Source organism: Muscardinus avellanarius (assembly GCF_963383645.1).
Source record: "Muscardinus avellanarius genome assembly, chromosome: 12".
Lineage (NCBI taxonomy): Eukaryota > Metazoa > Chordata > Mammalia > Rodentia > Gliridae > Muscardinus > Muscardinus avellanarius.
Window position 1 is genome coordinate 12,366,037 of NC_137798.1, and position 13,658 is coordinate 12,379,694.

Consider the following 13,658-nt stretch of genomic DNA (forward strand, 5'->3'; position numbering starts at 1 on the left):
CGGATGCTGGGGACTCACCTTCAGCCCCTTAGGCCAGCTGGGCCCAGCCTAGAGGGACAGCCGAGGTCCTTGGGGCGGAGGCTGCGCAGGGAGCGTGAGTTCCAAGCGTGGAGGGTCTTCCTCTCCCCAGGTGCTGCTGTTCACCTCTGAGGAGGAGCGGGGCGCCTTTGCGCGGCAGCTGCAGGACCTCTGTGCGTGCTGGGCTCCAGGGCTCTGTGTGACCCAGATGGGGGAGAGCGAGCTGTTCCGGAAGGCGGTGACCAAGCGGCAGCGGGAACGCATCCTGGAGACCTTCTTTAGACACCTTTTTGCACAGGTGCATTTTAGAGCCGGGTCCAACCCAGGGTGTGGGGACAACCCGGGCTGGAGAGCACTTCTGGGCCGGAGCAGTCAGCCTTAGCGGGACCCTGGCCATGCCGTTTGCAGGCCACAGGACCTTAGGCAAGGCACATCATCTCTCTGTGGAGCTCTATTTCCTCCTCCTCCCCCCCCCCTCCTCCTCCTCCTCCTCCTCCTCCTCCTCCTCCTCCTCCTTCTTCTTCTTCTTCTTCTTCTTCTTCTTCTCTCTCTCTCTCTCTCTCTCTCTCTCTCTCTCTCTCTCTCTCTCTCGGTACTGGGGATGGAACCCAGGGGCTTTCTACCTCCGGAGTACACTCCCAGACTTATATTTTTTATCTTTTATTTGCAAACAGGGTCTCTTAAGCCAGCTGAGGCTGAGCGATCCTCCTGTCTCAGCCTCCCAAGAGTGGGGATTACAAGTATGTGCCACCACGCCCGGCTTTTTTTTTTTTTTTTTTTTTTTTTTTTTTTTTTGTGGTGCTGGGGGTGGAACCCAGGGGCATTCTACCTCCAAGCTATTCAGCTCTATTTTTTAGTTTTTATTTTGAGACAGTGTCTCAATTAGTTGTGGAGGGCTCCACTAAGTAGCTGAGGCTGGATGTAAACCTGGATCCTCCTGTCTCAGCCTCCCAAGTACTGGGATTACAACTATTTTCTCCTCTTGACAATAGTGATTAAAACTGTATCCACCTCATTGTATTATTGCCAGGATCCGAGGAGAGAGTCTATGTGACAGTCTAGTTCTCAAAGGCTGTTCCCTGGACCAGCAGCATTAACTTCACTAGGTAACCTTTAAAAATGCCATCCCCAGCCAGGCGTGGTGGCGCAGGATTGTAATCCCAGAATTCAGGAGGCTGAGACGGGAGGATCATGGTTCACAGACAGCCTCAGCTACTTAGTGAGGCCCTTTGCAACTTAGACCCTGTTTCAAAATAAAAAAAAAAAAATAGGGCAGGGGTATAGCTCAGAGGTCGAATGCCCCTGTGGTCCATCCTCAGACCCACAAAAGAGAGAGAGAGGGAGAGGGAGAGGGAGAGGGAGAGGGAGAGGGAAAAGAGAGAAGAGTGAAGAGAGAAGAGAGAGAAAATAAAAAGAAATGCAAACTCCCAAAACAGAATAAGGAACTCTGGGGTGAGACCCAGAAATCTGTGTCTTCATAAGCCCTCCAGGGATTCTCGTGCAGGCTCAAGCTTGAAAAGCACAGTTCTTCTGGGCGTGATGACGCACGCTTGTAACCCCAGTACTTGTGAGGCTGAGACAGGAGAATTCAGGTTCGCGGCCAGCTTCGGCTACTTAGGTCCTCTGCAGCTCAGTGAGACCTCTGTTTCAAAATAAAGAATAAAAAATAGGGCTGGGGGTGTAGCTCAGAGGTTCCATCCCCAGTACCAGAAAAAAAAAAAAAAAAAAAAAAAAAACCAGTTCTGTGCACAGAGCCAGCTCACATGCTTGGTACATTATCAGCGTTTAGCAAATGGTAGGATTTAACAAATGGTTAATATGTGACTTTTAAACTCTGTACCCAGGGAGAGGTCAAATCATTCATGTGGCAGCCCTATCTAGATTGACAGGAGGGCGTAGCCCCATCTCTTCCTATGTCTCTGCAACTGACATCTGTCCCCAGTAGGGCTCTTTCGCTTTTAACTTCCCAACTTCGCCCTTCCCCTCACTCTCCCTCCTCCACCAGCACCTTCTCCATCATACACCCAGTGCATGATGCTTAGATCCAGGGAGACCTGGGCAGTCTGCTGGAGACCCAGCTCCCCTCCTCCACAGGACAGCAGAGGACCAAGTCAATATACCTTAGTACCAGGAGCCAGGCAGAGATGGGAACAGTCCCTGAACTGCTGCCAGCCTGGGCTCACCTCCTCTCTGTCCCTCCACTGCGGCCCGAGCAGGTGCTGGACATCAACCAGGCCGACGCGGGGACCCTGCCCCTGGACTCATCCCAGAAGGTGCGGGAGGCCCTGACCTGCGAGCTGAGCAGGGCCGAGTTTGCCGAGTCCCTGGGCCTCAAGCCCCAGGACATGTTCGTGGAGTCCATGTTCTCTCTGGCTGACAAAGATGGCAATGGCTACCTGTCCTTCCGGGAGTTCCTGGACATCCTGGTGGTCTTCATGAAAGGTGGGGGCCGGGGGATCCAGGCTGCCCAAGGAGCGAGGGTCTGTTGGTGGGGAAGCAGCCTGCATCTCCCTTTCTCTGCCAGGCTCCCCGGAGGATAAGTCTCGCCTGATGTTCACCATGTATGATCTGGATGAGAATGGCTTCCTGTCCAAGGAGGAATTCTTTACCATGATGCGGTAGGAGGGCGGCCCTTGCAGTCCTGAGATGCCCTGGCGGGTCAAACAGGAAGGCAGGTCTGAGAGCAGGTGACGTGGCGAGTGGGCGTCTATGTTGAGATGGCCTGGATGCTGCTCCTAGACTCCCAGAACACCCAGCCCCCAAGCCCACGGGGAGCCAGGTGAGGTGGCAGACATCTGAAATCCCAGAACTTGAGGGGCTGAAACAGGAGGATCACAGGTTTGAGGCCAGCCTCAGCAACTTAGCAAAGCTCTCAGCAGCTTAGCGAGACCCTGTCTCCAAATAAAAAACTAAAATAGGGCTGGAGGTGTAGTTCACAGTAGAATGCCCCTGGGTTCAATCCCCAGTAACACACACCCCCCCGCACGCACGCACGCATGCACGCACGCGCACACACTTTACCTAGATGGGACCTTCCCTTAATCAGGGTCTATATCTGCACTTCAACACGAGCCCCAAAGTCTACCTAGCTTAAAAAAAAAATAAAACAAGACAGGCGTGGTGGCACACGCTTGTAATCTCAGCATTTGGGAGGCTGAGACAGGAGGATCAGTGTTTGAGGACCACCTCAGCTACTTAGTAGCTGCAGCTCAGTGAGACCCTGTTTCAAAATAAAGAATAAAAAATCGGGCTGAGGATGTAGCTCAGAGGTAGAATGCCCCTGGATCCCTGGATTCCATCCCTGGGACGAGGGGGGGGTGGGGGAGAGAGAGAGAGAGAGAGAGAGAGAGAGAGAGAGAGAGAGAGAGAGAGAGAGAGAGAGAGAAGAAGAAGAAGAAGGAGGAGGAGGAGGAGGAGGAGGAGGAGGAGGAGGAGGAGGAGGAGGAGAAGCCACGGCCACACTGGACACACCAGCCTTGCATAAAATGGCTGTCCAGTCGTAGATGTAGCTGTCCTTGTTTCCGGGCTGCTCTCTCCAGCCAGTCAAGGTCACTTTTGATTCAGTCCTGTCTGTTGAGCCCCAGGCCACTACCCCACCCCGTAGGTGGGATGATTACCTTCTGGAACCATTTCCTGGGTCACTGGTAACCACATTAAGTCATCCAGAGCCTGCGCCGCCCTGTGCCTGCCTGAGCCTGACCTCGTGGGGTGACGGCCGCTGTGTCTCTGGTCCTCACCAGGTCCTTCATCGAGATCTCCAACAACTGCCTGTCCAAGGCCCAGCTGGCCGAGGTGGTGGAGTCCATGTTCCGGGAGTCGGGCTTCCAGGACAAGGAGGAGCTGACGTGGGAGGACTTCCACTTCATGTTGCGTGACCACGACAGCGAGCTGCGCTTCACACAGCTCTGCGTCAAAGGTGGGGGTGTGTGAGTGGCTAAGGAATTGTCGGAGAGGGGTAGTCTTCAAAATGAGAGTTCCTAGCGGGGCGTGGTGGTGCACACTTGTAATCCCAGTACTTGGGAGGCTGAGACAGGAGGATCCAGGTTCGCGGCCAGCTTCAGCTATTTAGTGAGGACCTTCGCTACTTAGTGAGACCCTGTTTCAAGATAAAAAGTAAAAAATATCCGGGTGTGATGGCGCATGCTTGTAATCTCATTACTCAGGAGGCTGAGACAGGAGGATGGAGGTTCACGGCCAGCCTCAGCTACTTAGTGAGGCCCTTTGCAATTCAGTGAAACCCTGTTTCAAAAAAAAAAAAAGAATAAAAAATAGGGCTGCGGGTGCAAGTCAGAGGTAGAATGCCTCTGGGTACCATCCCCAGTACCGCCAGAAAATAAAAATAAAAATAAAATAAGAACAAAAATAGGGCTGGGGGTGTAGGTCGGAGGTAGGATGCCCCTGGGCGCTCTCTCTCTCTCTCTCTCTCTCTCTCTCTCTCTCTCTCTCTCTCTCTCTCTCTCTCACACACACACACACACACACACACACAGAGAGTTCCTGATGTATAGCCTTATTCTTCTCTGGGTCATTGGTATCTAGTACTGAGTCATGAATGTGTATTCCAGGGCATCATGGAATCCAGTAAGATTCTGCTTAATGCCATGGGTAGTGGCCTGGGGTATCTCTGGCCAAGGATAAAGTACTCTTTTCTCTACATGGAGGATGTACAGAATCATATCTGCCCCTTTTCCTTTCCTTTCCTTTCCTTTTCTTTTTCTTATTTATTTATTTATTTATTTATTTATTTATTTATTTATGTGGTACTGGGGATGGACCCCAGGGGCATTCTACCTCCGAGCTACACCCCCAGCTCTATTTTTAATTCTTTATTTTGAAACAGGGTCCCACTGAGTTGCAGAGAACCTCACTAAGTAGCTGAGGCTATCTGCGAACTGCGATCCTTCTGTCTCAGCCTCCCAAGTACTGGGATTACAAGCGTGCGCCACCATGCCGGGCTGCCCCTTCGTCAAATTGCACAAAGTTGCCACATTGTCCCATGTACTGTGGGCTCTCAGTGAGGAGTGGGAGGGGAACGGGGCTGGACGCGACCTCTTCTACCCCGCTGCCTGCTGTCTGGCAAAGCCAGCCTCTTGTTCGCCTCCCCAGGCGTTGGAGAGATCTTTAAACAAAACATCAACTGTCGGGTCTCGTTCATCACTCGGACTCCTGGGAGAAGGTGAGCGGGCGGCAGGGGGCTCCTGGCTCAGTCCCCTGCAGAGAAGGGAAGGATGTCACCAGCGCACTGGAGTAGGTGTCTGCCCTCTGAAAGTAGCTCCGTGTCATGGCGAGTCCCAGTCCAGACTCCAGCTGATTCCCACACCGTCCTGCTCGAGGATTGTCTCCTGCCCTGCCAAGCATCCTACAGGACGCTCCGCCTCCCCCACGCACCCTGGACGGCCTCCATCCAAGCCCTGACCGGCAGTTCTCCTGGCTGCCAAGATGAGGGGTGAACAGGCTCCCCTTTCTTCTTCTCAGCTCCTGCCCCCAGAAACTTGGTCCCCCCACTTCAGAAACCCCAGCGCTGGGAAGCCCTGGGCTAAAGAAGAGATTTGGTAAAAAGTGAGTGTTTCCCAAGCCCTCCGGAGCCAGGAAGAGAAGCCCGAGGGCTCCGAGTGTGCCTCTCGGCCTTAAAGGGACCCTCCTGAGTCTCAGTCTCTTCCCGCTTGTCCTGACCCCGCTGGGGCATGGGGAGGGTTAGAGTGTTGAATGCATTTTTATCTGCTATTTTACCCCATTCTTCAGGTGAGGGGCCTGGCTCAGAAACAACACCAAGATGGTAGTAAGGGATCCCCTGGCCCCTGCTGCCTTGGTAGGGAACAGGATGGGGAAGGACAAAGAGGAAAGAGAGGAGGCGGGATGGATAGTAAAGATGGAGGTAGCCGGGCGTGGTGGCGCACGCTTGTAATCCCTGTGCTTGGGAGGCAGAGACAGGAAGATCATGCAGGTTCGAAGCCAGCCACGCTGGCTTAGGAGACCCTGTTTCCAAATAAAATATAAAATAGATCTGAGAGTATAGCCCGGAGGTAGAAGGGTTTCATCCCCAGTACCACCAAAAAAAAAAAAAAAAAAAAAGGAGGGAAAGGGTTGGGGGACAGGAGGCTGCCTTTCTTCCTGGCCCATCCTGCCCCCGGCGTGGCCACCAGTGCTCCTGTGTGGTGGTGTCCAGGAAAGGCCAGGGTGCCCATCCCTCAGCAGCGCCTGCCTCCACTGCTCCAGGGCGGTGGGGCCCCTTCCCCCGCTGTACACAGAGGCGCTGCGGGAGAAGATGCAGCGAGGCCTCCTGGCCCAGAAGCTGCAGCAGTTCAAGCGCTTCGTGGAGAACTACCGGCGCCACATTGCGTGCGTCGCCATCTTCTCGGCCATCTGCGTGGGCCTGTTTGCCGAGCGCGCCTATTGTAAGCGGGGCGCATGCCTTGGTGTGATGGCGGACCCTCTGCTTGCCCTGCCCCGTCCCGTGCCCGATGAGAGAGCCCGGGCTCAGGACCCTGCCTCTGGTGCTGTGCTGACCTGCCCCATCTCTGGACCCAGACTACGCCTACGCCTCACCACCCACGGACATTGAAGAGACCACCTACGTGGGCATCATCCTGTCGCGGGGCACGGCGGCCAGCGTCTCCTTCATGTTCTCCTACATCCTGCTCACCATGTGCCGCAACCTCATCACCTTCCTGCGGGAGACCTTCCTCAACCGCTACGTGCCCTTCGACGCGGCCGTGGACTTCCACCGCTGGATCGCCATGGCTGCCGTCGTCCTGGCCAGTGCGTGTTCCTGGCCCTCTCTGTAGCCTCCGGGTCGAGCCACGGGGGACCGAGGTCCTTCCACCTCCATCTCTGTTCAGCGCATCCCTCTCCCTCGGGGCTGGAGGTCGTGGGTCCATGGCTGGCACCTCTGATACGGTCTTTCTCTCAGTTCTGCACAGCGCCGGCCATGCCGTCAATATCTACATCTTCTCCATCAGCCCCCTCAGCCTGATGGCCTGCGTGTTCCCCAACGTTTTTGTGAATGATGGGTCAGTTCTGGCGAAGGTGCCCCCGGGTGTCCTGGGTGGGCTAAGGGCGTAATGAAAACAAAACACATGGCCCTAGACCTTAGCTTCTCCCCAGTAAAAGCGCAGAGCTCCCCCGTGGGGAAGCTCAGAGGTGACCTAAGGAAGCTGGTCCTGCCTGGCTAGGAAAGATGCTGTGGAGATGAGGCTGGAATCGTGCATCTTAGCTTACCCTTCATCCATCAGATAAATACTCATGGACCGTGTCCAGTCTCCAGTCTGTCTATCCAGGTCCAGAGAGTAGGGATGTCAGGAGACGTGCAGGATGGATACTGAGTACTGAGTCTGTGCTTGGCGTGGCCGTGAGTGTAGAGCCAGACCAGTGAACAAAATCCAAACCCCTGCCCATGAGCTTGCAAAAGGATGAGCCAAGCACGCAGGTAGCCGGGGTAACTGCAGTAAGAGAATTCAGGATGATGCCAGAGGAAAAATTGTTGCCGGTGCAGAGGGGAGACGCATGGGCGCCATGTCCCTTGGCCATCGGGTAGAGGAGGATGCACAACAGCGCAGCGGCCCTCCTGGCCCAGCCAGAAGCTCAGAGTGTCTTTGCTCACAGGTCTAAGCTTCCCCAGAAGTTCTACTGGTGGTTCTTTGAGACCGTTCCAGGTAGGAACTGGGACTGTGGGGGAGAGGATCTGGGGGTTCTAGCCAAGGAGCTCTGCTTCTGAATCTGTATGAAATGTATTTGTCCAGCTCTGGGCCCTTCACACCGGCTGTTCTAGGAGCCCTGGAGGGATGAGAGAGGAAGGCAGGCAGGGGAAATACACCTTTGTAACGTCAGCCCAGGCTGATGTCCTGAGACTACTCACTGCCCCCCGTCTGTCCCCTGCCCCCAGGGATGACCGGGGTTCTGCTGCTCCTGGTCCTGGCCGTCATGTACGTCTTTGCCTCCCACCACTTCCGCCACCACAGCTTCCGGGGCTTCTGGCTGACCCACCACCTCTACGTCCTGCTCTATGCCCTGGTGAGGGGCTTCTCGGGGCAGGGCCAGGCCCTGGAGGACGACGCTTGGGACGGGGGTGGGGAGAACGGAGGGAGCAGGGAGAATTAGACCCAAGATATCAGCCCGAGACCCTGAGATCCGAGACCGGACCCGAGCCTGTGCCAGCCCCACCCACCCGCAGCCTGTAGGAAGTGCCCGGGAGGGGGCCCTGCTAGGCCTCAGCTCTACCTGCACTAACTGGCCACGTCTCCAGCTCATCGTCCACGGCAGCTATGCACTGATCCAGCTGCCCAGCTTCCATATCTACTTCCTTGTCCCCGCGATCATCTACGGGGGGGACAAGCTGGTGAGCCTGAGCAGGAAGAAGGTGGAGATCTGCGTGGTGAAGGCGGAGCTGCTGCCCTCAGGTACCCGCCTGGCCTGCCCCCGTGGGGGGCACCAGGGGACTCCTCAGAGCATCCTGGGGGATGGTCTCCAGGCCTCCTGCCTCCATCACTGCCTCTGATACCCACGGGGACTCCTGGAGCTTTCCTGATGGGAGTGATGCCCCAGGAAGGGCTGTGTCTCCCATGGGGAGAGACTTGCAGAGAGTTGAGAAGTGACCGAAAGAAGAGATGGCCGAAAGTGACACAGAAGGATCTGAGAATGAGAAAGACCCTACACATGTGGCCTGGGCGTAGGGGCAGGGCAGGGCCGTATGTCCTCCTGCAGTGACCTCTTCTGAGACAGCAAACGGCCCTAAGTGCTAGTGTGGGGTTGTCCAAGCTGGAGGACTCATGTCGCCGAGAGTGTGATGGACAATGGTTTTAGGTGTCACAAGATGGTCTAATCTTAAGGACTCACATTACAAGAAAATTAATCTCCTTTCAATTTCATTTTAATCAAGATTACTTAAGGAAGCCAGGCGTGGTGGCGCACGCTTATAATCCCAGCATTCGGGAGGCTGAGACAGAACAATCATGGTTCATAGACAGCCTCAGCTACTTAGTGAGGCCCTCTGCAACTTAGTGAAACTCTGTTTCAAAATAAAGAATGAAAAACAGGGCAAGGGGTGTAACTTGGAGGTCGAATGCCTCTGGGTTCCATCCCCAGACCCACAAAAATAAATAAATAAATGGATAAATAATAAAAAAAAATAGAGCTGGGGGTGTAGCTAGCTTGGAGGTAGAATGCCCCTGGTTCCATCCCCAGTACTGAAAAAAAAAGAAAGAAAAAAAAGGAAGAAGCAAAGAAAGAAAGGAAGGAAGGAAGGAAGGAAGAAAGAAAGAAAGAAAGAAAGAAAGAAAGAAAGAAAGAAAGAAAGGGCAAGTCAATTTAAAGGAAAACATTAGGTAAAGGATAGTACGTTCAGGAGGTGTGCAGATGTGATCCATCACGGGCTCATCCTCTAATGGAGGAGGTTGGGCCAACACTGAGACAGTCTTTGGTTAGCCTGAGGTCTCTCCATCCTGCAGGCTGGGCCTTGGGGGCAGTGGTGTGAAGCCCTGGCCCTTTGCGGGAAGACGGAGAAGAGAGAGGAGAAGAGCTGGGTATGGGAGCAGGGAACCATAACTCTGTGTTATCCAGGAAACAGCCTACTCCCACCCCAGGAAACTCTTTGCGCAGATCAGTGGCCACGTGGCACCCCGTGGGTGTCGGAGCACAGAGAGAGCAGGCACCGTCGGTCCTCGGGAATCAGGAGCAGACCTTCTGATCTGTGTCCTTTCCTGCCCGTGACCCCCAGGAGTGACCCACCTGCGCTTCCAGCGGCCCCAGGGCTTTGAGTACAAGTCAGGGCAGTGGGTGCGGATTGCCTGCCTGGCTCTGGGGACCAACGAGTACCACCCCTTCACGCTGACCTCGGCTCCCCACGAGGACACGCTCAGCCTGCATATCCGGGCTGTGGGGCCCTGGACCACGCGCCTCAGGGAGATCTACTCAGCCCCGACGGGCGACGGCCATGCCAGATACCCAAAGGTGCCCATTACTGGGAACCCCATGTTGGGGTTCTCTGGCATGGGCCTTGAGACAAGATGTTCCAGCCAGGCTGGGAGAGGGATGGGGTGCCTTAGAAGAGGACAGGATGCTCTGCCTGCCCCAACCCCTTCTCTCCTGACCTTGGAGCCGGATAATGGCTGGGTTCATCTCCTCTCCCCCTTCTCTTGGCAGCTGTACCTCGACGGGCCATTTGGAGAGGGCCACCAGGAGTGGCATCAGTTTGAAGTGTCTGTGCTGGTGGGCGGGGGCATCGGGGTCACCCCCTTTGCCTCCATCCTCAAAGACCTGGTCTTCAAGTCATCCTTGGGCAGCCAAATGCTCTGTAAGAAGGTGGGCATCCCTCCCCCATGCTTCAAACGGGGAGCAGGTGGCCTGATTGCATCCCAGCCGAGGAGTACATGAGCAAGATCCCAGCTCCCGGCCGCTGAGCCTACCCAGGCTACTCATGGTTTTCTAGATGCCAAACAGAGAGAGGGTGGAGGCGTAGCCAGAAGGGCCTCTGCTGGCATCTGCGCGTGGAACCCGAGGATCAGAGCTTTCCTGTCTGTGGGTGGTCTGGACTTCCCAGACTCAGGGCAAGGAGACCCCGGGATTGAAGGGGTCCCTGATCCCGCCTGTGTCCCCAGATCTACTTCATCTGGGTGACGCGGACGCAGCGGCAGTTCGAGTGGCTGGCTGACATCATCCGGGAGGTGGAGGAGAACGACTGCCAGGACCTGGTGTCCGTGCACATCTACATCACCCAGCTGGCCGAGAAGTTCGACCTCAGGACCACCATGCTGGTAGGCCAGGGAGGCCAGCCGGGGCAGGTGGCCGCCGTTTGGGCTGGAGTGGAGCCCGCAGGCTGGCTGCGACCTTCCTGTCCCCCCTCTCCCCAAGTACATCTGTGAGCGGCACTTCCAGAAGGTGCTGAACCGGAGCCTGTTCACGGGCCTGCGCTCCATCACCCACTTTGGCCGCCCCCCGTTCGAGCCCTTCTTCAACTCCCTGCAGGAGGTCCACCCGCAGGTCGGTCCAGCCCCTCCCTCTACGGGCACCCTGTGGCTCTGTCCCGAGCTGGTGAGGCTTCCTCCCTGGAGTGAGCATCCAGGGCTCCAGGGCTCTCTTCCTCTCTCCAATCACCTGGCAGGTGCGCAAGATCGGGGTGTTCAGCTGTGGCCCTCCTGGCATGACGAAGAACGTAGAGAAGGCCTGTCAGCTGGTCAACAGGCAGGACCGAGCCCACTTCATGCACCACTATGAGAACTTCTAAGCCCACCCTCCGGCTCCTCCAGCCTCCCATCCACCCCCTGGACCTGAGCAATTGCCCCACGCTGGCAACTGCTCTATCAGAATCGCCCTCCAAGCCGGGTGTGGCGGCGCACACTAGTAATCCCCGCGCTTGGGAGGTGGAGACAGGAGGATCGCGCAGGTTTGAAGCCAGCCATGCTGGTTTAAGAGACCCTGTTTCCAAATAAAAATATAAAATAGGTCTGGGAGTGTAGCCTGGAGGTAGAAGGGCTTCCAGGAACCCCAGTACCACCAATAAATAAATAAAAATTAAATTAAATTAAATTAAAAAAAAGAATCGCCCTCCAGCCTCAGCCGGAGACCGGAAAGAGCCCCTTCCTCATGACCACAGAGGAGCCTCCCCCATACCCAGCTCAAGCCCTGATAAGGTGGTGATAAGCAAGGCCAGGAAGCGAGGCAGTGTCAGTCACCTGCGCCAGGTCCCGTTTCAGTGTTTCGCTTCCACGAGATTGCTGTCTTGCTTTGGTATTTTTCTGGTCAAGGTATTTGAGGGAGGAGAAGGTGGGGATACCCCCGAGTGAGAATCAGGGCCCAGCTCAGAAGCTCTGATGCACCAGCTCAGCCTCGGGGCCGTTTCCCTCCAGCTCCAAAGGGGAGCAGCCCACCTCGGCCCTCTGATGTCTGTGAAGTCAGCCAGGCAGGCCGCCTTGCGGAGGAGCCCGCCTGGGACGTCACCTCCACGTCCGCGAAGACCTTTCCTTTTTCTTCTTCATCTGTCTCTTTCCTAAAAAGCTGAGCTGGAACGAATTTTAAATTGAGGTGTATCTGCATACGGTAGTATATAAATCTTAAAGTAACCAGAGAGATGTTACACCGCCACCCAGATCAAGATGTAAAACATTTCAGTATTTTCATCACCCCAGAAACTTCCCTTCTACCCCCTTCTGGTCTCCTCCCATCCGACTTCTAGAAGCAACTACAGATGTGATTTCTGTCACTCTCCTTTGGGTCATATGCATGTAGTGTGTGTGTGTGTGTGTGTGTGTGTGTGTGTGTGTGTGTGTGTGTGATTCTACCTCTGAGCTGCACTCCCAGTCCTATTTTGTTTCTTATTTGGAAACAGGGTCTCACTAGGTTGCTGAGGATGACTTTGTACCTGCGATCCTCCTGTCTCAGTCTCCCAAGTACTAGGATTACAAGCGTGCGCTGCCACGCCCGGCCGCGTGTACTCTTTAAGATTGGTCTCTTTTGCTCACTGTCTGCGTTCGCGATTCCTTCATGCTCTTGTGTCTGTCCGGACTTGTTCGTGCTGAGTAGTATTCCACTGAAGAGCTGTGACACAGTTTACCCATTCTTCTGTTGATGGGCATTGGGTTTTTTTCTGGGTTTGGGTGATTAAAAATAAAGCTACAATGAACATCCATGTACATCTCTTTTGGCCGACACTCATTTCTCTTGGGTATATATCGAGGAGTGGGATTGCTGGGTCCCTCCAGCCAGTAGAATTTGTACTGGGGCAGTTTCAGACCATCTCCACATTTCTGCACCAGGGCCCTCTCCCCAGTGGGTTTACTCAGAGGCCAAATGCCTCTGGCTCCCGATGCCTGACACTGAAGGTCTCTCTCTGACAAAGCTGGCTGAACACCAGGTCAGGACCCAAGAGATCTAGAACCCCAGGTCGAGGTTCCGGGGTTCTAGGTCTCTTGGGTTCTAGGTCTTGGCTCCTGTACTGTATTTACAGGTTGTAAATAGTGCAAGGGAAATCTCTTAATCTACCCAAGCCTGCTTTCTCATGGGTTCACATGTCTGTGAGGGTGTTGGGAATTCAGACAGCAATATTGTCCCAGATAATTATACAGATGAGAAAACACATAAGACTGGATTATACGGCTGCAGTGTGCAATGGTTATCAGCTGCCTCTTTACGAGCAGTCATTTCTCCTGACCTTCGATCCTCCTGCCCCTCGCCAACTGCGCATCAGTTATTCATCCCGAACTCCAGCCTTAGCGTTATCTCTAGATCTGACCCGTCAATATTTTCCTATTCCTTCCTAAAAACTGCTCAGAATATTTATCCGTCCCATTCAAATTCAACTGTCCTTGCTAGCTTGGAGAATGGTGTTAACACAGCTGCCATGGTGACCCTAACACTGCCTCCTTGGCCCTGTCCTTCCTTCTGTGCCCGGGGAAGCGGAGGGCTTCTGAAGACTCTGTGATCACTGAACACGTAGCTCCAGCCAGCTCTCCCTGAGCCTGGAAAATGCCAAGTGCACGTCCAGTTGGCAGAAGGACATGCCACCATGACCTTGAGCAGCCTTAGGTGGCACTGTCTAACGCTGCACAGGCTCCCAGAGCCACCGGATGAGTACCATGAAAGTCAAGGGCTTACGGTGATGACAGGGGTCTCCTAGGCCCGGCCATTTGTGTGAACACACATCATACTGT

At 54.8% G+C, this 13,658-nt stretch overlaps 1 protein-coding gene across 2 annotated transcripts in view; it reads left to right on the plus strand.

Moving 5' to 3' along the window:
- Window positions 1-11,236, plus strand: part of LOC308271666 (dual oxidase 2) — a gene marked incomplete at both ends in the record, with an annotated part of 29,360 nt that extends 18,124 nt beyond the window's left edge. The window contains 17 exons of one of the 2 annotated variants that reach the window (XM_080708150.1): window positions 131-316; window positions 2,235-2,460; window positions 2,543-2,636; window positions 3,759-3,940; window positions 5,125-5,194; window positions 5,494-5,577; window positions 6,235-6,413; window positions 6,547-6,777; window positions 6,929-7,028; window positions 7,621-7,670; window positions 7,901-8,028; window positions 8,261-8,414; window positions 9,731-9,963; window positions 10,156-10,314; window positions 10,611-10,766; window positions 10,864-10,992; window positions 11,114-11,236. In XM_080708150.1, coding sequence (XP_080564276.1) covers window positions 131-316; window positions 2,235-2,460; window positions 2,543-2,636; window positions 3,759-3,940; window positions 5,125-5,194; window positions 5,494-5,577; window positions 6,235-6,413; window positions 6,547-6,777; window positions 6,929-7,028; window positions 7,621-7,670; window positions 7,901-8,028; window positions 8,261-8,414; window positions 9,731-9,963; window positions 10,156-10,314; window positions 10,611-10,766; window positions 10,864-10,992; window positions 11,114-11,236 — 2,484 coding nt within the window. Of the gene's footprint in view, window positions 1-130; window positions 317-2,234; window positions 2,461-2,542; window positions 2,637-3,758; window positions 3,945-5,104; window positions 5,195-5,493; window positions 5,578-6,234; window positions 6,414-6,546; window positions 6,778-6,928; window positions 7,029-7,620; window positions 7,671-7,900; window positions 8,029-8,260; window positions 8,415-9,730; window positions 9,964-10,155; window positions 10,315-10,610; window positions 10,767-10,863; window positions 10,993-11,113 lie in introns of both variants that reach the window. The other variant, XM_080708151.1, reaches the window with a different exon arrangement.
- Between the last annotated feature and the right edge of the window lie 2,422 nt (window positions 11,237-13,658).